Source organism: Cynara cardunculus (assembly GCF_001531365.2).
Source record: "Cynara cardunculus var. scolymus isolate 2C chromosome LG 9, CcrdV1, whole genome shotgun sequence".
Classification (NCBI taxonomy): domain Eukaryota; kingdom Viridiplantae; phylum Streptophyta; class Magnoliopsida; order Asterales; family Asteraceae; genus Cynara; species Cynara cardunculus.
In genome coordinates, this window is record NC_037536.1 from 16,278,645 (window position 1) to 16,302,128 (window position 23,484).

Here is a 23,484-nt window from a genome sequence, read left to right on the forward strand (position 1 = left end):
TATATATATATATATATATATATATATATATATATATATATATATATAGACTTGGGATCATGTGAGACCAACGGTTTTTCGTGAGACCCGTAAGACCAATTCTCAACCCTTGGATTAGATTTACAATCGTCAGATCTGAACATTTATAAACGCCACAAGACTTCTCACTAATTACGAATTTGCCACCTTGCAACTTTGCAACCATTAGATCATTAATTCATAAATTTGATCAATGAACATAAATTGGTCTTACAGGTCTCACGAAAAACTTTTGGTCTCACGTGAACCCAACCCTATATATATATCGGGTTTTTGGACAAGTTGGGTGGCCAAAAATCAAAATGAACTCGAATCCAACCCAAAAGTCGGGTTTCGGATTTCGGTGCATTCCGGTTTTGCACAAACACCTTATTTTGGGTTCGGGACAAAGACCGAAAGTGTAATTTGTGGCAAATCGGGAATACTTGACACTGAATCAAAGATGGAGAGGATGAAACCTGAAGTAAGGAATCAACATACAACTAATCCTTTATGGCTTTTCCCCATTACTATCCAAACATTTCCATTTTCTCAAACTCGATCATCAACAGTGTTTCGTATTTTGTCTTTCATCGTCTTCCAATTTTCAAGAAAAACAAGGTCAGAATTCCATTTTTTGAGTTTAATTGTCTTCTTAAATACTTCTTGCATCAGATTAATATATGATCGAGGTTCACAAATTCATTTTTGTGAACCTCAATTGACTCGAATCTAGAAACTCAGTTGACTCGGGTCGGAGTTAGGAGTCGTCGGAAATTTTCCAAAACCGAATAACCAACCTGAACTAAAATGGTTTCAGATTGTTTGGTTTTCGGGTTAAATGATTCAGTTTCAGTTATTCTTTTACTATAACGGTTTTAAACCGAATAGCAACTTATACCGTAATTTTATACCTAGATAACCGATTTGAGGTTTTGAGCATATAAAACAATTGACATATTCGTAACCATTTTATATTAAAGCCCACGTAACAAGATATTGAAATGCTCATCTATGCATGGCAACGGGTTTTGTAATTCGCGGTCCCGGTCCTGATCCTGGTCCCGATGGGTAAGGGGATTAACGTCCGTTAGATTTTTATCGGGGACCCTGGCCCCGGTTTGAGTCTATCGGGGATCCTCGGGACCCGTTTTAGCAGGGAATTTCCTTCCCCGTTCTGGTCAGGTGAGTCGGGTTCCCCATCGGGTCGGGGCAATCAACGTCCTTATCCCATAAGCCCAAATTTTTATTCCATATTAAATCAGGGGAAATGAAAATTCATTCTCATTTCCATTTCCTATCATTTTTATTTTCATTTCCCAACATGAAGCGAACATCCCTTTAATGTGATTAATAATAAAAACACCAAATTAGCTCGAGTCGGATATACTAGTTTAATTTACATAAATTGTTCTGGTTTCATTTACTTTTTGCAAATCTGAAAAGGCAGTGTCTGTGAACTAAATCAAACAAACCCAATATATCTCATCAAACGGTAAGGTTTGAAAGGAGTTGATGTATATACACGTACCTCGTTGAGACGAAAAGGTTGCTTTCGAGACATTAGCTCGCGAATTGCACCGATGTCTTGTGTCGTTTAATAATCTCTTTGTGGACTTTGTGTTTTTTGTTGTATATTAGGAATGGATGTTCCAAAAGTGAACAGCAAATTGCTTGGTGAACTTGAGGAAATGGGCTTTCCGTTCGCTCGAGCGACTAGAGCGCTTCATTATTCTGGTCAGTCAACTCGCAACCTTTCGACTCAGTAATCGTTCTCATAGAAAGTATAGATTAACGTGCACCCGTTGCTTTCGGATCAAGTAAAACCATGGGGAGAGGTTATCAGAAGTCGATTACTACCAGCTTATAACGATATCTTCAGCATATCCTCTAAAATAGAGAAAATGAAGTTTTTGTTTTCTGTATTGCTTCAATACAATAGATTCTCCATTTTATTCTCTAAAACAGATAAACCTAAAAAACTCCAAATACAGATAATTTTTTAAAACTCTCTACTGAGGGGACAGAGAGAAATGTTATTTATAATATCTCCCACCAATGGGATTGATTTATTAGTTTTTCATATAAAGTTTTTTTTTATTAATATGGATATCCAACCCGCTATGCGAGCCGACTAATCTCAGAGCGACCACCTGCTTTGCAGATAGCTCAGAGTCACCGCATTTGATCATCCGTGAATATAAAGTTTTTTTTTTTACGTATTGGGATGATAAAATAATATAATATTTTAATAATATAGTCGATGTTGTAATTCTCTAAAATACAGAATCTGTTGGAGCTGAATGTAATTTTTTAGAGATTTTGAATTTTTGTGTTCTCTATGCTCGCTCGGCCGATGTGGGATAAAATTTCACAAACTTCCTTACTTAAATTTCTAACGTCATCATCAAACCTACGACCCAAAAAAACCCCGTCTACTTCCTTTACTCGCCACTTATTTTCTTTTTGCTAACACCACATCCATCCTAAAAAACGAGTGAACAAATCACTACGGCCGTGTTTGGCAAAGTAGCTGATAAACTAGTTAGTTTATAAGCTAGTTGTTAAACTCATTATGCTCAGTAAGAAAATATTAAATCACAATGTAAAATAACGTAAAAAAGACGTCTGTAAAAGTTAATTGGGAAAATGTAAGAGGCATGATTGGAATACTATCTGTATCAATAAGTACAAAAAATAAGCTAACTTATAGATGTCGAACATGACCCACACCATCATAAATAGGTTTGTTGCCATCCAATGGTCTAGGCGACCCCGTAGGTCAAGCCTGTATAGAATCAATAACTCTTCATTTTTGGGGTGTTGCATTTTAGTTGTTGGTTCGAAGCTTATTTACGGGTTGTCTTCTACATGTTTGTCGTTACGGTATTTTGCTGAGCTTAAAGTTTCTCTTGTTCAAGGTAATTGTAGTTTGGAGGATGCTATTAGTTGGATTGTTGATCATGAGGATGACCCCGAAATTGATCAGATGCCCTCGGTATGATTTATTCTTTCTGATAATTGTACACTAGTCTGAAAGGTTTTAATATGACATGAGTAGTTTATTAACTTACAATTCTTTTATATCTTCCTGATTTTTCTTCCACCTATTTTGGTAGGACAAACAAATTGCATTTTTGTGCATATTGAACGCACCCTTAGGGTCTGTTTGTTAACAGCTTAATGAGACTTATAGCTTATTTGGGCAGCTATAGATATAACTGCTTGCTATTGGCTTAATGATATAGAAAGTTGTTTATTCAGTAAGCTTCTAGGAGGAGCTTTATATAGAAAGTCAAGTTTTTTCCAAACTTGTCCCTCTTAATTAAAAAAATACGTTAATTCTAACTACGGAAAGAAAAAAAAAACTCTCAATCTATAAAGACATTAATCTACACATTCAAGTTTATCCATACAGGAAGGACTTAATGGAAAACCAACCGAAGATAGATTTTGCATATCTTGATATCATTACATTACAAATTTGATTGAATGTGTAATTTCACCAGGTTCCAGTAAGAATTGAAATTGAGGGATCCAAATCTTCTTCTATGTCTGAAGAAGTAAAGCTAAAAGCACAAAAACTAAGGTTTGTTCTCTTGTTTTTTAAGTAAAAACATTTGAACTTCTAATTCTCCATGCAGTTTATTTGATAATAATATTGGATTCTCATATCAGCTAAACATAGACCATCAAACTTGTGTATATGTAGAAAGTAGAAACATTGTCTTTTAGAAAATTTATAAGGGTTCCAAATATCCTAACATGGAATTAGGGCTGGAGTCTACCAAATCTATGAACCCGACATGCTTTTTCGGATCTGTTTCTAGGGGGCACCATCTAGCCTCGGTTGGAGGGAGCGTGTTTTTCACATTGACCAGACACGGACCATACTCTCTCTCTCTCCCTCTCTCTATCTAAGGGCTCTTTTACAGAATTCATAGGAGTTTCACATATTTTAACATGGTATCAGAACATAAGTCTACTAGTACGAGAGGACTGGGTGGGACAACTTCTTTCTCCTTTGCATTGCTCAATCCAAAACTAGGGAGACGGCATATTTTTCACCTCTGTTCTAGGGGGCACCATCTAGCCTCCATTGGAGGGCTTGTTAGAGTTCCACATCAGGCAGACATGGACCATCAAATGTGTATATGTAGGAACCTCTCCTCTCTCTATGAGGGCTCTTTTAGAGAGAACTTATAGAGGTTCCACATATCCTAACAAATAATAATAGTAACAATTCTTGATTATATTACATTAATATACTTCATTCTTGAAAGCAGTTCATGTGACTACCGAAACTCGTTATTGCTTGCTTTCTGTCTTGAAATACCACTTTGTGCTCGATTTCAGATATAAAGTACAGAAAACAAACGAGGAAGATAAGAAGTTGGAGCAGGGTAGAGAGAAGGTATGTGGCCTTGTTTTTGTTACATACGGCAAAACTCATACACTTTTCACCTTTTTGTGAGACTTGAACCATTGACCTCCAAGTTGGCCACTACTGCTAACCTGGGTACCGCTGGGCTAATGACCCTTTGGTGGTATATCAGCAACACTTTGTTGCTCATTAATCACGACATGCGGTTTAAGAAGACTAAGGGCATGCTTGTTAGCAGCCTAATGAGCTTAACGGGACTCAAAGCTTATTCAGTTAACTATACATGACTGTTTTGCAGTAGGTTAAAGATATTGGAAGTGGCTTAATCAATAAGCTTCTAGGGTAAGCTTTATGCAGAAAGTCAAGTTTTTTACATGCCTGTCCCTCCCAATTAAAAAACATGTTCATTCCATCTATGAAAAAACCCTCTCAAACAAAAACCTTTCCAGTCTATACAGACATATTAATGCACACAAGCATCTTTATCCATACATGACCTAATGGAAAACCAACCAAACAGCCCTTACCGTACTCCCGCCCCCAGGAGTGTCATCCAGGAATATAGCAATCTTATGTGTTGGAAATACGCATTGATGCGTGTTTGTTTAGTTGTTTCTCGGAAATCATATACAGGACGCTTTAATCTCTTTCTTTCGCGTTTATAGGAAAGGATTCGGGCAGGAAAAGAGCTGCAAGAGTCAAAGAAGATTGCAGAAGAAAACGAAAGACAACGGTCTCTTTCTAGAAATCCCCCTTGTACATTTTATTTTTCGGTTTTTACTTAACGGGTATTATTTTTCTGTAATCACTTCATTAAATCATTTAAACTCAGTTTTATAGCCGTGCGGAAAGCAGAGAAAGAGGAAGAAAAAAGAGCACGGGAAAGAATTCGTCAGAAACTACAACAGGACAAGGTTAGACCATCTCCAACTCGTTACACTATTTCTTACACCAAAATAAAGTAACCTCAGTATATTTTTATTTGATTACGATTATATAGATTCTCAATAATACCTCTATATACATTACCTATACAAATTATACGCTTATGGATGCTTCCTATGATCCACAGTGTAACATCCCCGGCAAAAGTACCTCATATTGTTTGCTTTGTCCACACTTTGGCCCACAGTTTTAAGACGTGTCTGATAGAGGAGGTATTCAGTCTCTTATAGGGCAATCTTTGTTTCCCTCCCCGACCTATATGGGTCTCATTGATTATGCATACTTTTTCTGTTTATCCCGCTTTCCATCTAATACTTGTGAGTATTTTCTATTTGTTCATTATGAGGCTTCTAAGTTCTAACTCTTGGATTCTATTTAGAGTATTGCTTCCAAATTTGAATTCCTAATGTCCTTTTAATCTAATAGTATTCTATGTTTTAGGTAGAAAGAAGAGGGAAGGTTGGATTGGCTCCAGAAAGCCATGCATCTTATAAGACTGCCACACCTATGGTGCAAGAAAATAAGGTAACTTAGGCATCAAGTTTTGATGTCTAAGATTGTAATATCAGATTTTCTTAGACAATGAATTTTCATTATTTCACAAGTCGGGTCTTCATGCAAACAACCGTCCTACCCATTAGGGTAGAGGTCAGGTCTACCTCTACTGGTGGTATAGTTTGGTTCTCTCTACCCTCGGGGTCTAGTTTTGTGTACATTCTATCCGAGACCCTAACTTTGTGTGCGAAATATTGGGTTTGTTTGGTTTGGTCTGGTTTAATGATTTTTTCTTCATTGAATAGCAGGAGGTACTACCCCTTGTGTCTAATGGGATTCATGTTACTTCAACAACAAAGGTAGATCTCATGAGAAATTGTTTAAGGTCTCTCAGGCGAAATAATAAGGTAAGTTTACTAATGGGTACGAAGTTGTTGCTCGTAAGATTATGTTCTAACATACAATGCCTTAATAAGGGAGACCAATTTGTCAGAACGTAATCTTACGGCATTGTTGCTCGTATACATACAGAACTCTCTAAGGCAAAATGTAACGAGGTTTGCCTTAGTTTTTATTTAGTGTAACAAATAATATATTTTTTTCTCAATCAATATAACAGAGTTTCAAAGTTTCCTACTTTTTACCCATTTTGACAGATAATTGGGTGAAACTTTGTTGTACTAAATAGAAAATAAACCAAACTAAATGGGTACAAATTAGGAAAATTTTAAAGTTTGTTACATTAATTGAAGAAAAAAGATACTCCGTTACACTACATAGGAGCTAAACTAAACTTCGCTGCATTTCAATGGCTTTTGCCAAACTTTCTATATGTATCCATGTCGAGTTTTTCAAACATGAGCAGTCGGTGTCATTTGTAGAGCAATTAAGTCAAGTGAATTTTGGTCTAATCGTATCAGTTTATAACTACCACTCTTAGGGGCCCTTTACTAAATAAACGTTTACCCAGTAAAAGCTTACCAAGTCACATTACCTTATCGGATGAACATCGGAAGGACCGAGAATCTTACCCGGTAAGAGCAATGACAAGGACCAAGAGTCTTATCCGGTAAGTGAGAGTGATGACTCTTACCAAGTTAGCACTTACCAGGTAAATTGTTACATATAATATCGTTCTTATGGATTAAATTTTACCTAATAGGTAAGTAATAGTATTGTAAGTGCTTACCAGGTAAGTGTTTGGGTAAACGGCCCCTTAGTGGCCGTTTAGCAAAAGCCAATCGGCAAGAGACACCACCCTGACTTACCTTATCGGGTAACATTCTCGACCATCAAAATGGATTGTTGGTAAGCGTCTCTTACCCGATAAGCGCTAACCGGGAAAGAGTCTTCTCCACTTACCAAGTAAGATTTTCGGTCATTTGTCATGCTCACCCGATAAGCATTTGGTAAAGGCCCCTTAGATTAGTGAGGTCAAGTCAATTTTGAGACATTTGCATACAAGTTTGTTAACCGTTTATATGAAAGTGAATACGACGCAACCCACTTGCTACAATTACGATTGCAAGAAAAGTTTGTTACCTCTATTACTTCAATGGACTTCCATGAAACTTCTTTCCATATAGGATGATGATATCAAAGTGAAGAGGGCTTTTGAGACTCTTCTAATTTACATCAGAAATGTTGCAAGAGATCCTGATGAGGACAAATTCAGGAAGATCAGATTGAGTAATCCAGCTTTTAAGGTGACATATTTCTTGTAAAATCTCTAAAGAATAGGCAATAGAGGCACTAGAACCACATAGAATCCTCCATGAAGTATGTAGGACTCCATCAGTGCAAGAAGAGATGTGGGCACTTGAAATACTTAACCTCATAAAAGGGTGCTTTTTGTACGCAGGATAGGACAAAACAAAAAAAATGTCTGATATTTAGCGTAATATTAGATTTGGACATGGTGGGATCGAGTGAGACAAAATTGCATTTTTTGTTCCACCTAAAATAGATGGAACAAAAATAAGGGAGATGAGACAAGATTGGTAAATTACTAAACTACTCATGTTCAATTAAAACCCTAAAACCTTTGTCAATTCTTTCACCCCCGCCTACCTCACTCTTGTCAGTACAGTCCCTTGTAGTCCTGCCCAATCCCGTGCAGAGTACCAAATGCACTTGTACCTATTTCTTCTAAACAAGAGTCACCATCACATCTTATTACTTCTGCACTGTATAAAAGAGACCCACAAAATAAAGTTGTTAAATAATCAAAACGAACTCGACTTAATTTAGGTTCAACCTTTTCTTGAAGGTTTTGTGTTTTAATCCATTGTAATTGAACCGTTGTTGCCCATGACTGAAATAACAGGAAAGAGTTGGGATTTTCAAACAAGGGATAAAGTTTCTTGAGCTCTGTGGGTTTGAACAAGTCGAAGGTGGCAGGTATCTGTTTCTACCAAGAGCTAGGTTTGACATGGCTGAGTTTAAGTCAGCTGGAAACGAATTGCAGTCTGCTATAACAAATCCATTCTTTGGACTTCTATCAACAGAAGAATGATCATGTATATTCAAGCATACTTCATTATAAGAACTATCACAAGCTCTTGACTAAAGACTTCAATAGGTATACTAGTCTTCACCGGTCATGTATCTATTGATTGTTTGTGGGATGCTAAAAGCCTATAAATTTAAGGTTTCAAACTCTGATAGACATACTTTCTTGTTTTCTCTCGAACACTTTTTACAAGTAGGGGGCCTTCACAAAAACACCCGCTCTACTCCTTGGGGTAGAGATCAGGTCTACATACAAACTACCCTTTCCAGACCCCACCCCGGAATAGTTTGGTTCGATTTGGTTTTTCAAGTCATCAAGTACCCCTTTTGTGTGATTTGAGTAAATTGTTGGTCCATGAGGTCAGTCAGTTGGATTCAAGAAAATTTATTCTAGAAAAACTGCTCAGATAGGCTTCTTCAATTTGCTTAGAGCAATCTAGAGATTTTGAGTTCAAATTTCACTTTGTGTATCAAATCAAAAATTGTCTAACCTCAATACCTCATTTGATGTTCAATGTTGCATGTGTCTTTTGATGTAATCACTGTCATTCTTCAACAGTTGTTAAGGAACGAACCATCTACAAAGAAGAGATGAACACCCATTAACATTTAAGGAATGAACCATCTATTAAAAAAAAAAAAGATAAACACCCATCAACAGTTAAGGACTGAACCATCTGTGAAGAAAAAAGAGATAAAACCCCTTTTAACACATGAAATTTAATTGGAGATTGAATTGATAAAGCCGAAAGACCAAAAATCTAAGTCATCGTATGGTCCTGTCACCTGTGACCATAAGCACCTTTCGAATGTCTGAAGGTATATAGAAATATTATGTGCTAATATTCAACTGTAAGCTACAGTTTTTCTGTGGGAAAAATACATATTTGAATACAACAGCGAAAATGGCTAAATCTTGTTCATATGTTAGACTTTGCTTTCTTTTCAGTCTGATGTTGGACCGGCATGCTGCTTTCCTACAGCTTTCCAAGCTGCATATTTTCTGCTTTCTTGTTTGTATCTCTTGATCTCTCTCACAACCGCAAGAATCACATGTAGTGAGAGTGGCAGAAAGAAAGGCTGTCAAGACAAAAAAAGTTATGCAGTTTGATGAACAAGAGAGCAAAAAGATTGGAACGAGAAAGAAACTAGGGATTCGAGAATGACTCCCAAATATAGGATTTGATGCTTAGCATCTCACTGAAGAATAAAACTTGTGTGAAAATATCCCCAAGACTATCCATCTTCTGGCCTTATAGATAGGCCAATGAAACAAGAATAAAGAACATACGCTTGTTGTAGGACAATATAACTAAAATAATTAAAACACGCCTGAATAAAGTAGGGCTGCCATAAAATATACTTAAGGTAATTATACTGAATATTTGTATAAACCAAACCAAACCAAACCAAACAAAATGAACCCAATATAAATCATTTGAAAGTAGGGTCGGGAATAAGATGTAGGCAGATCTGTCCTCTAACCCAAAGGTTAGATTAGTTGTTTCTATGAATACCCAATATTTGCATCTAGGATGCAAAAGGGAACTTAGAAGAGTAAAAAGTTGCAGACAACGTGACTTGTAACAGAACTAGGGGCTGCAAATCAAGGCCACAAGTGCATTTAGGTAACCAATTTGTGAATCACTGTCTCCCAACACTCATAACATGCTTAACAATAATTATATGCATGTTTTGACGTTATTTATTTACTTGCTTTGCACTACATCAGTAACATGGGTTTCATGGATATATACACATAGGGCATAGCACTTCATTTATAATACAGTTTTAAGAGCAAGTTTCAGAGATATTTTACTCTTTGGAGACATACCCAAAATCATGGCATAAAAACTGTCGGCACAAAAGAGAAGCAAGCCTAACTAATCCAGTTAGTGTCATCTTATTTCATTTTAGACCTAGATGGTTCAGCATTTCTCTCGGCAACTCTTGGAGATTCCATTGTTTACCTTATGTTCTATATTCTACTTCATTTTTATTTTCCTTTTTGTTATTAAATCAGCTCTCTCTCGTTTTGCGACATTATACTCCTTTCATCTACCGTTTATTCATTTTTCTTAATTCTTATTCCTATCATAGTGGATCAGCACAGGCAACGTTCTTGGAAACTAAAAGAAAGAATCAAATCTATCATATGTGCTTTCGCCATTACCATATACAATATATTTTTATAGACATGACAAAATAAGTAGTACTCCCCCACGTCCCATAACAATTGCAACGCTGGTCTCCACGCATAATTCATCAAGTCTTTGGGCTATTAATCAGATGTTGAAAGTTGAAACTACTCTTTAATAATGCAATAGAGAAAACTTGTGGGCCAGAAAGCAAAAGCAATAGCATCCATAATTCTAATGACAAAAATTGAGAAATAGATTGATTGAGCTTCAAATTATGAAGAAACAGTACTTTCAAAGTTTTCATGGGACATCCAAAAACAATAATCTATGCAATATTCGAGATTGGTAGTAAATGAAATATTACTGATCATTGAGTGAGGCCTTTTGCACCATCTTTCATGGCTTTCTGTTGCAAAATTAACCATCCTTCTTGTGAGCATGTCAAATAAAACAGTGTAGTTTGCAAGAATGAGACATTGTGGGCAAATTTTGGATATTTAATGAAAATAAAAACCCTTCACACTTGGTACTGCCGATTCTGCGAAACATAGCTTTTTTCTTCTTTTTTCTTTTTGGATTTTTACAAGAATTAAGGGTGTTTTGAACATAAGGCCAAATTAGATCATTCAGAAAGGCATTCATTCAATAATAGTGATAACAGACGCCTTGTATAGACCCTCGGCATTTGTTCCCACAGTAAGCTCAAAATCTCACCATGAATGTTATTAAATGAACTTGTAATTCATAACCACAAATTTAGAGAAACTAACCGAGTAGACAGCAAAACAGTGCTCAAATGAGTAGTAACTGACAGACATTACGGATGGGTGAAAGAATGCATCCTCAGCCAAGGATCGAGCATGCCTCGAGGAAACTGCCAAAAGTGCACATATAGCCATATGTAAAACAGGAGCTAACAAAGATACATGAAACAAATAAAATTACTTATCAGTCAAACATACCAACTGAAGCATCAAAAATGCCTTGTGAGGCATTATTCTGAGCTAATTTTGCAGCCTCAAGAGAAAGCTTGACCTGCTCAAACAGGGAAGAAGTCCACAGATGTAATTGCTCAGTTATTAACTGGATTATAAAGAACATTGAAATTACAAACATGCAAATTCCAAATGTACTAATCTAAATCAATAAAGAGATTGCGACAATGATAAAAGATAAAATAAAGTTCTTGAACTGTGTGCCCATGCATTCAAACAAGACATCTCAATCATTTATTTAGGTTTATGAGGGTGTACACATGTACCAGAGAGACAAATGGCATGGCTTGGGGGCTTCACATGTTAAAAAACAAATACGGAGGGAACATCTTCCTAATGAATTAGAATAATAACTTTGTAACCCAATTGGAGTAAAGAATTAAATGTAACGGCTAGAGATTTGAAGATTGAGAGACAATGGTCAAAATAGAAGGCAACTCGACACAATTGGAGAAAGTAAAACCGAAAAACAAAGGAAGGTCTGCAATTAAGTAATGTCCATGTTATGTAGATACATCTTCAACCAAATATGTAACTCTAATCAGTCTTATGTTGTTCTACAGACTCCTAGAGTATAACTTTGTGGAATAGTGTCAAGAAGCATGCGGGCGGTAATGCAAGAAATTCTACACGATGGTCTATACTTCACTCTTTATTCAACATTCCCAAGGTCAAATTGCTATTTTTCTTCTGAAATTTTAAGCATGCACGAGAGAGTTAAATAAATACTCATTGACTGTGGCGCATGCCCTCCATATATCAGGATAGTTCGACCTTGTTAATATAGAAGATTGCAGACAGCCAATAACAGTGCACCTTTTATAACTGACCTGTTTTCCAATCTCATCCTTGATGATCATTCTTGGTAATGATTGGACCTGCATGAAGAAAGTTTCTTAAGCCAAGATGCCTGATTGAAGTCCATAAAGGTATTGAGAACTGAAACATACCAATCTTGAAAGTGATCCAAGGGTTGTACCACACTGACGAAGATTGAAGCATGCATGTTGCCGAGCCAAGACATCTAGTTCCCTGCATATGGTGAATAGATAAAAACCTTACCGTAATTATGTCACATTATAAAATTCTAAACTATTAGGGTATATAACTGCAGTGTTCTCCCCTCACTTCCCCCCCGACCAAAAAACACCACTACCCAACCATGACCAGCTATAAAAATAAAGATCTAAAGGGGAGCAGGCCCAGTAAATACGGATGCAATCATCAAGCTAAGAGAACGGACTGAACATTCATTTTCCATACAGAAACTTTTACTTCAAATGACGGTTCAAAATATAAATGATTCAGAAAGGCAAGACAATCATCACCGTTAGTTACCATTCTGTAAAGCCTCTTTCACTAGCTAAAAGAATAGACGAGCCTGATGCACCCTTGTAGAAACCAGTAGATTTTAAACCAAACAATTGCCGAAGCTGCCCCATGAAAACTTCAAAAATCTGGTTAAGTTCCTGTTTCAAGATCATTAACATCAATCCTTGTTAGAAGATAAAAAAACTCCTGATATGCATGAGATATTTTACTAGATTGATGAAACCAAACCAAACGAGCACCGTATATTCCACCCAAAGGTTGGGTCTGGGGGATAAAATGTACGGAGACATGGCCTCTTCCCTCAAGGAGTAGAGCGGCTGTTTCCGTGAAGACCTCGGCATGTGAGAAGTGTGTGAAATATATAGAAAGTTTTCCCAAAGAAATAGAGAGAATACCAAGGTAAGAAAATCACACACCTCTAATCTAGCATGCAATTTCGGTACCCTAACTGTCGTTTTACTAATCCTGCCTCCAATCCTCTATGGTTCTACCCCTACAGCTCTGGTCTACACTAGCTACGAATGCACACCCCTACTTTGCTATCCTAGTCATGCGTCTCCAATAACCCCCATCAGAGATCATGTCTCAGAAATACCTAAAGTTGTCATGCCTAAATTTCTAATTTCCATTTGATGAATTAGAGGTCTGATTTTCAATCACCTGTCCGTTCGTGTGTTGACACCTTGGAAAACAATTTATATTCTCCCAAACAGTTCATTACAAGAAACAATGTTTTCTCATGATATGGATTTATTCTTTCATTTCTACAGGATTGGTCTCCATAAACCTCCTATAGTGACAGCAAATCAGTTCAGCAGATTTTGATTTTTTTGGAGAAACGTGATCGCAATATCAAGCTTACATACAATGATATAAATTTAGATGACTATGCAATGCTGGTACAATGCCCACTATGCACATTAAGCAACCTAAACTGTTTATAATAACCTTCACTTTAGAGTTTTTAACAACCATATCTATAGGAGTTCACTGAATATATTATAAGCATATATTTATTTTTAACCTGAGGAGAAACTTTGCGCCTGAGAGGGTGCATGCTATTTGCATTTCCCAAGCAGTTGGGAGGATTCAAAACTACAACACCTCCCCATGTCTGCAATATTGAGTACAAAATGAAATCAAAATTCCCAAAACATATAGGTAAAAGAATAAAAATAATGGTGTAATAGAGTCGGAAGTTCACTGGAGATATAAAGGCATTTGTCATGGAAATCTCTCCATTTGGAAGCTGTAACCTGAGTGGGCATTCATTGGCAGATGGTATATATCTGGAAGTGCAAAGACATACAAGTGCACACAGCATTAGAAAGTTATCACAGATGGCAGCTACAAATCTTATAGAAGCCGTATAATCAATGTATAACAAACAAGTTGAGCTTCAGAAGAGCAAGTGAAAGTTCTAAATTTTGAAGAATATGCTCCTTCAGTTGCTTCTACAAATCACCATCAAACGACCTTGAGTTTTTTATTTTGACGTTTCTGTAGCTTTGAGCTTTCAATTAACAAGAAGTTCTTTAGAGGCATTACCAGGTAATTAAAAAAAATTGATGCATCTTCTTCTCACAAGTTTAGCTTTTACCGATCAACCAAAAAACTGATAAGAACCATGTTATTGCTTAAGGTGAATGCATATGATGAATTTATTCTAGCTTCTTTACTTCTACAAAAACAATCATAAGAACAAGGCGACATTGAGTTAAAGAATATACACCACAAATTGCAAAATCTTTGACCGTCCACCAGCCGCAATTGAAGTATCCAGGTGCCATTCATTTGAATTCACCTACAAAACTTATACAATGTCACTAAAAAAATTATACTTGCATCATAAATTATACAACACATGATTGTCAAACTCTACTAAAACACATCCTTATGGGTGTAGAATCAAGCTACACAAGACCATCAGGATCTCTGAAATCAGCCAGCATACATTGATAAAATGAAAATTTGACTCTCACACAATGTAAAACCAGATGATGTAAAGCATATCTTATCATCAACTTCTACGGGATATACATAAATCTTTTACAAAATGGAAGAATGAGATGAGGCCAAAAACTTGTTTAAGTGCCATTGCAATATACCATCTAATATCCATCTGTTACATACCGAGTATTTGATATGCAGCGTTAACAATATATATTTTACCATGCTCTTATTTTTAGAGAATGCAAGGGGAATTAGGATTCTGAACCCATGATCTCCTAGGTATTACCGCCTAAGGAATGAGGCCAAACACCACCATGCTAAATGTTGGTTATTTTCTCTTACTTATGCAAATTGCTTTTCTTCTTTTTGCCCGTGTCTGATATATAATCTAGATATTAGCATGAAAACTTGCACATGCATCCGTACACATTGGAAGTAGAGGAAAAGCTACATTTTTAAGTGCTGTTGGTCCTATTAGTGAAGTCAAGAAATAGCAAAAATTGACATAAAATAAATGTTAGTAGTTTGTAATAACTTTTCAACTTACAAAGAACGGAAGATCTTTGGTGCTAAAGATGTGGCTCTCCACTTCCACATCCCAATAAGAATATGAAGATTTTGGAGTATGATACAGAACCTGCATGGGGTAACTCTCATATAAATTGCAGAATCATAATCCTTGCAAAGCAGCAGAGTTTCCACTGAGAACTTCATTATCAGAATTTACATGTTACCTGACTTTCCACGCTTATATTTGCTATAGGGCCCAAGGCTTCAAGTGTAGGGGATAGAACTTTCTCATCTACCTCTTTAAAATCCCTGCAGATAGAATGCAGTTATAAAAGTGAAGAACCATGCAGAAACATCTATTCTAGAAAATCGCAAAACTGTTCATGTTCCAACTAGTAAAAGGGTATGAGAAAGTATACACACAAAAATTCTACAAGATACAGGGCGCAAAGCAGAGCTCTGAGCCTGAGAACTTAATCTTAGAAAAAGTTATAGAGTCATTCAGTATGCCAACTTGGAAATAGTAATTCCCTTAAAAGCTACATCACGTGTGTTGAAAAGTTCATTATCATCAAACCAACTCGCAAGCATATGTTACAAATTGTTGATCTCAGCAGTCAGCATCCTAATGCAGATGGTTATGTTTCATACACCAGCTTATCTCCAAATAATTCAATAACTTATCCAGCTACCCCACTTTGTAGGTCAGGGCATCACTGCATTACCCCATAGACCATAATAGATGGCCAAGCTTGCCTGCACCAGGACAGCCTGAGGTACCACAAGTGGTGCACAGCGGAGTAACCAAATGACGAGGAAATGCATCAATTCAAGGCACGTCCCTCCATTTGATGCAGAGAGAAAGGGCATCTAGCACTCAGGCTTCTGATACATGTTCATTGTTCCCCTTCCAAACCCATAAGCAAAACAGGGAAATTCATTAGCCGGTACAAACAGTCAAATTATTTGACAAGTAGCATGCAAACCCCTATTAAGGCTTGCACATTTGTTATGACACTGCTCCATGAGTGAAATTGTGTTGTCATTATCCTCCGACACTCATCCCACTGCCTAATTAATTCACTACTGTTACCATGTTGATAATTGGGTCTGACTGTTGACCTCTGATACGAACATGGACGTTTAGCATCTCTTTTATTTCTTGTTTAACTGCTGTTTTTTTATTTCTTTTATTTCCTTGTCATATTTATGCATGAGTCCATTGTGTTGCATGCTTATAGTGACATTTTGTAGGAAATTGTGTTAAGGGGATGGTAGGTTGGTTAGGAGAATATTTAGGAGTAGTTAAAGCATCATGGTCATGGGTCTTTACATATTGCTTGTACGGTTACTATTTGATTTTTATGCAGAAAGTTATAGTCTTCCTTCTTCCCTCTCTTCTTTGGAGATCCACCCATCTCGAAACGGGTTATAACAACCTCCTCCATATATTTCAGAATACGGCCTCAATTAAGTATATTGGGCTAGACATCATATCTTATTATTATGCAAAACTTGGACCAGAGACTTTATAAGAGAGGTAGATCAAAAGCAACCCAGATATGTTACTACTACATGGTTACATAAGTAGACCTAAGTGTAAAGTAATATTCTAAATTTGCAATGTCTAAGCAAAACTACTTTAGTCAGAATCTGAATGAGGTGAATCTTGTTTACAGAAACAAGAGCAGCAAAGTCCTGAGACTCCAACAATCAGATTAGATTAGAACACAATACTTATCTGAATATGAAAAAAAAATCTGCACTCAGTAGCTCACGCACAACAGCATGATCAGATAATTACCACAGATACATTTCCATATACTAAAAAATATAAATATGTGATGCATATATGACAGATCAAGCAACTAAGAGAACAATAAATCTCCATACCAATCATAAATCCAATCACGTGGATCGGCATTTAACAAATTGAAAGAAAGCACAATTTTCCCATCAGCACCAACAGGCATAAACTCCCCTTGCATGGCCCCTTCTTCTTTTGCACCACCCACAAATATCTTAACAAACATCTCAGCTACTTTCTCCGCTAGCATATCCACCTCTGAAAACCTGCCTACAATCCAAGCATGTCGATGCTTCCCCACCACCGCCCTCACCCTATACCCTTCACCAGCATTCACAACTACAACAGTGTAAACTCTGCCCCTTCTTCCTACAACAGATTCTAGATATTCATCTAAAACTTCATCGTTTTTCACAGTTTCATCAAATTTGAACTCACTTAGTGCCCCACATCTCCATGCCCTCCCTCTATCAGCATCTTCGTACTCTACACAGCCATTACCAGAGTCTAAACTAACTGAGACTGTGTATTTGCTTTCACAAGTGCCACAAAATGAATTACCATCAGCTAATTGTAACATATGACTGCTAACCAAAAACCCTAGCTGTTCAGCGTTTTGCTTTATGGGAGTACTGTGCTCAAAATTAACAAACACTGCATGGAATTTACACGGAAATAAAAACGGATTTGAATCAATTGCATTTGATAATGAATCTATGTCGCGAAACGGAAGTGGTGATCGGTAGATCTCTATCGATTTAAGCAACCATGGAAGACCTGTATAATAAAACCAAAACAAGTCAGCAATATTGGCCTGCATAAATACATATGAGTTTAAAGTGTGTCTCCACACAATATGTACATAGAGAGAGATACCCAAGAGGAAAGAGAAGAAAACAGTTAGGGTTAGTGCGAGACGCTTCAATCCAGGTTTTGACTTTCGCATTGTTTTATTATCGAAATTCGATCTTTCTGAGTTTTCGTTTCTGTTTTCTTCTGAAGGAGACGACTCATTTCCCATAGTTTCAGTGATTTCCGCCATTGATGAACCTCCGAAGCTCTCTGCTCACTTCGCTGTATTTTTTTTTACTGGTAACAACATGTTCAAGAGGTTGTCTGTCTTTTCTATAAGATAAAAAGCAAAAATTAAAATCTTTAAATTCGATTCTAATAGATTATTTACGGTTATAATTTTAAATTTTATATTTTGGTACCAAATATGTAAAGTTATTTAACTATTTGGATAATCAGTTAAAGATTAGTTTTAAATTAAAAAAGACTAATTTTAAATTAAAAAAAATTATATCACTAATCACGTTAGCAAACAATATTAAGTTGAATATCACATCAACATGATAACCGGTTAATACTTTAATCGATTATTTAAATACTTAAATGTATAAAACTTTACATCTTATATATCAAAATAAAATTTTTAAAATTAAGTTACTCAATATTTGAATCAAGTTAAAATATATTACTTTTTAATTTATTATTTTAATGTATTCTTTTTAATCGTCAAATTTTAAAGAATTCTTTAAATTTGGAGCTTTTTCATCTTTTATCTATTTTATAGAACATTGTAGAGAAGCTCTTGAAACACTGTAGAAACAAAAAGTTGATTTTCTCTATAATTTATCTAAAATAGAGAACTAAAATTCAAAACCTCTAAAATAAATTATAATTCATCCCAATAGATTCTCTATTTTAAAGATTTTATTATTAATTATATTATTTAAATATGTTATAACTTTATTATCCCAATACATTTTTTTAAAAATATACATAAAATGATATTAATTCAACTTTCTTTGATGGAATGAGTAAAAAAAACTCATTTCTCTCTTTTCTTTTTTGATTTTTAGAGAACTAGTTGTGTACTCACGCAATGCGGTGGGAGCTATGAATTTTAACGATTTTGAAGTTCCACTGGTTTTATAAGATAAGATTTAACGATGATATAAGTTACACTTGGTTTTTACATATTAATACAATTTGAATAAATAAGAGTTATGGTTCCAATTACAGACTATCGATGAAAAAAAATGTATGACAGTTTAAAATCCAATATATTTATAATCCAACATATTTAAACGACTCCACAAATGTGTTCGATTTACACCAAGAGCAAAGAACCAAGAAACTTGAGTTTTAAGATAAACACTCAAAACCAATAAAGAAAACTACAAATTTGACAGGTCATAAGCCATGAAAAGACTAAAAAAGATGGGTTTTAGAATGAAATTTCAACTGCTTACATGTATATATATATATTTCAAAAAAACCCAATAACATATTAATTTAGAACATATTATACAGTGCAATTTGGACAACCAAACCCCAAAATATATAATATATATATAAATAAATAACTATAAAAGTATAAATCGTAAATATTAAAAATATTTTTTCACAATATATATAATATATTAATAATATAATTAAATCAAAAACTATTCAATATTGGACTCATTTCGAAGGTATTAACGAGAAGATTATAATGGTGTAACTTGTTAAAATGAAAATGTATTTTTTAAACATGTTTTAATTRATATACGATTATGTATGTTAATTTGATAAATGTTTAAAATGAAACATTTAAAAGTAAATGACGTAAAATAAATTAATTAATTAATTATAGGGGTATAAAGTGTAAATTTAAAATTATAATTTTAAAAAAATTGGTTGTGAGAGGGTGAGTGTATATGAGGGGTGAGTGTATGTGAGGAGAGGAGGGGGTGAAAAAGTAGTATAAAGGATATATTGGTCATTTAATATTTTAAGACTTTAAGATTTTTGCTAAATTTGCTTAATAAAATAGTATAGATTCTTTATATTTAGAGTTTTCTTAATGATTCTCTATTTTAGAGAATGAGATAGAAAAATTATTGGAGCATTGTAAAGAACAAAAAGTTGATTTTCTCTATCATTGAGAAGTTTCTGGAAATGTTTTAAAAGTACTTTAGGCTAAATTACAGTTTCAACCCTTGCAATTATGAGTTTGTATTTTCAGGCCCTATGCTGTAATTATGAACAATTTAGTACAACTAAGGGACCGTTTACGTAAACATTTACCCAGTAAACGCTTACCAGTAAAATTCAACACCATCATTTACTTACCAAATAAGATTTTATTCACCAAAACGCATCATATGCAACAATTTATCCCGGTAAACACTAACCATGGTAAAAGTCGTTGCCCTCACTTACAGAGTAAGACTCTCGTTTATTGTCTTCGCTTTTACCAGGTAAGGCTCTTGCTTCATGTATTCGCTCTTACCGGGTAAGATTCTTAATCATTGTCATATTCATTCAGTAAAGTAATGTGACTTGGTAAACGCTTAATCGGGTAAGTGTTTGGTAAACGGCACCCAAAATTATCTACAATTTGAATATGACGAGTGTGGATGTTGGATGATCTCCAACAAATTCTTCAAAAATCTTCAAATTAGATAATAACAATTCAAAATTTCCGAGAAAGATTGTATTCAACTTCAACGGTTTTTCCGTTTGGAAGATTATAACTTTAATTATATTATTAAAAATTGTAACACCCATAATGTTGTTATTTTCATTGAATTATAAATTACGGGATTTATCAGGTTGATTTTGTAATGAGAAATAATCATTATTCAGTCGATATTTTTCACCTTGATAAGATACTAGTGACGCCGTGGAGACAGTTGATGAATGTTTTAGTGCAAAATGATTAAGTGAACATATTGATTAAGAGACTCTTATAGTATAGTGCAAAATGAAATATAATTGTTTGGTAATTATTCAGAATGAAATTATGGTGCTGAATGGTTAAGGGAAGTCCATGATACGAAATCATTCAGATGGTTTAGAATAATTAAGAGACATACTTTTGTCGATTTTTGTTCGATTTCGTCTTCACCACGGGTTTGAAAAATACTCTCTCGTCTTCTCCATCAGCTTTCTCTGTCGATTTTTGTTTGATTTACGATTTTTTCTTCACCACAATTCGTTAGTTCGATTTATGAGCTTACAAATACGTTTTTGCAATGCTTTTGTTATATGAATCTATTTGCTAAATTTGCTTGCTTTTGCTATGTACTGATGTGTTATTTTAAGTATATAACATTTATATACGACATATGTAACAAATGAAGTTGAACTAAACACACTAATGTTAACAATAACATGTGGACATAAAGTTGGATATATTAACCACAAAGGTGGTGTCTGAATGGTTTGAGTTTGAGCTTCAAATGTTAAAAGCATATGGAGATCTCGTGTTCGAATTCAAGAATGAACAAAATCTTCTCGTGGCCACAGAGGTTTATAGACAGTGACTCCGGGTACCCAGCGAAATGAATGGTTACCATGGAATTATTCGGCTCGCATAACAGATTGAATATCCAGATTAATAAAAAAAAATTAGGTATATTATGTCTTGATAAATAACATAATAAAAGCATCTTTAATCAATTAATTTTATTATTTTAAAAAACAACATTATTTATTCAAAAGTCAAAGTCGTTGATATATTAAAAAATTGAATGGCCACAAATATTCTTAAAAAAAAAGGCCCACAATAATATATTAATTAAAAAAAAGGATTTTATTTGAAAAACCTAAAAACCAATATATATTTTTATAAAGAGTAAATTGTATTAAAAAATTAAATACTTTAATTTAATTATATTTTAGGTAACATATTTTTAAAACTTATATTTTGGTACATAATATGGGGGGAGGCGATCCATGGTTTTCAGATAAATATCTGATTTTTTTGTCCAACAACTCAGATACATGTGAGACCTCTACCGTACTTTTTAAGTCAAATCGGCCTCACATGGTATTTTTAATTATTTTTATAATTTCGAAAAAAAATGACGTTTGTATTTTTGAAAAACTGCATGTTTCTAAAAATGATTGTAAATTTTTATTTTGTATTTTGCTTAAATAATTACAGTTTTTGTAATAAATTTTAGGCCTACTTTTTAATGATAAATAATTCTTAAACATTAATTACTATTCATGTCAATTTTTAAATGAGAAATTCACTATAATAGCCGGTTTATATCTCATATAATAATAAAATAGCAAATTTTCAACGTTTTTTTATAAAATAACTATCATGATCGCCCCCGGGGCGATTTTACCATATGGGGGCGATTTGACCAAAAAGTATACAAGAGGTCCTACATGTAACTAATTTGGGGGACAAAAAATCAAATATTTGTCCCTCAAACCAGATACAAATAATTTTTGGGGGGACACATCTGATTTTTTGTTTACCAAATCAGATACATATGAGACCCTTTGTATATTTTTTTGGTCAAATCGCCCTCGGGGGCGATCCTAGTAGTTATTTTGTGAAAAAAAACGTTTAATTTAGGTATTAAAATAATTTTTTTTAAAGTAAGTTATCTAAAATAGGAATAAGACTAAAATACGTTGTATTTTCGTGTAATCATGATGTCATTGAATAACTATGGATTATAAAACTGATTATTCTTTTCCTATTGATTTTAGAAATGGTTATTCTTTTCATCTGATACATTTGTATTTAACTATAAGGGTACTCAAACAATGCAACGAGATATATCTCAATTTTAGTGTTTCGTTTTATTTTGTCTCCGTTGATGGTTTTGGGAAAGTGTTAATATTTTTATGTTTTATAATAAAATATAAATGTTAATAAAAATTTAAGAAAAGATATATCGATATTAGTATCAATTTAACTATTTAAAAGTTCTTATTTTTTGTGTAATTTCTTTTATTCAATTTTTTTCTTATCATTATTTAGTTTAGGTTTAACAACGAATTAATTTATTGTTGGTTTAATAATGTTATAATTTTTTATAAAAATAATAATTAAGTGTTCTGTTAAAACGCAATGATTATTCTGATTATATTTTAGATTTTTTATATTTAAAATGAGATATTTATCATGTATTTGATTATGTTTATTTGCAGTTAGTTACACGAATTCAAACATGAAGTTTTAATAACTTGTAATTACGCACAATTTACTTGTAATATATTGCATTAAATAATATGTATCGATAAAAATTACTTTATGCGTAAAAATGGTTTTTAATTGTGTTTATCAAATACTTTATAATACAATATAATATATATATTTTAAGTTGAAAATACTTAATTTAGAAGGACTGAACTTTTGCAAAAGCTTTTCATATTAATATAAGAGTACTCGTGCAATGCAGCGAGATACGTATTGATTTTAATATTTCATTTTATTTTTTATCTCAGTCGATGTTATAGTATGGTCTTATGTGATTTAAAAAAAAAAGATAATGTATTTATTTTTTAATAAAATATAAATTTAAAGATATCATAAAAAATTTACAAAAATATATCGATATTAGTATCGATTTACTATTTAAACTTCCTATTTTTTGT

At 34.1% G+C, this 23,484-nt stretch overlaps 2 protein-coding genes across 3 annotated transcripts; one reads left to right on the forward strand and one right to left on the reverse strand.

The window, feature by feature from the left end:
• The first annotated feature begins 1,661 nt into the window (after positions 1-1,661).
• On the forward strand, positions 1,662-8,374 carry LOC112517853 (UBX domain-containing protein 1-like). Its single transcript, XM_025125223.1, has 10 exons — positions 1,662-1,755; positions 2,940-3,016; positions 3,528-3,607; positions 4,375-4,432; positions 5,068-5,135; positions 5,235-5,316; positions 5,789-5,872; positions 6,151-6,249; positions 7,429-7,548; positions 8,169-8,374. Exons 1-10 carry the CDS (start codon positions 1,662-1,664, stop codon positions 8,355-8,357), a joined length of 951 nt encoding a protein of 316 aa, XP_024980991.1. The 3' UTR covers positions 8,358-8,374.
• A 683-nt stretch (positions 8,375-9,057) lies between these two features.
• LOC112518633 (GPI transamidase component PIG-S) lies at positions 9,058-18,143 on the reverse strand. Of its 2 annotated transcripts, none has more exons than XM_025126401.1 (13): positions 17,968-18,143; positions 17,178-17,868; positions 15,509-15,593; positions 15,322-15,411; positions 14,552-14,625; positions 14,026-14,110; positions 13,846-13,935; positions 12,828-12,958; positions 12,440-12,521; positions 12,320-12,367; positions 11,457-11,529; positions 11,265-11,368; positions 9,058-9,433 (listed from the first exon to the last, which is right to left on the reverse strand). In XM_025126401.1, exons 1-13 carry the CDS (start codon positions 18,131-18,133, stop codon positions 9,299-9,301), a joined length of 1,854 nt encoding a protein of 617 aa, XP_024982169.1. In that variant the 5' UTR covers positions 18,134-18,143; the 3' UTR covers positions 9,058-9,298. The 2 variants fall into 2 exon arrangements, 1 of the variants encoding a protein (XP_024982169.1); XR_003069819.1 differs by having other exon boundaries at positions 9,326-9,433; positions 12,306-12,367.
• Between the last annotated feature and the right edge of the window lie 5,341 nt (positions 18,144-23,484).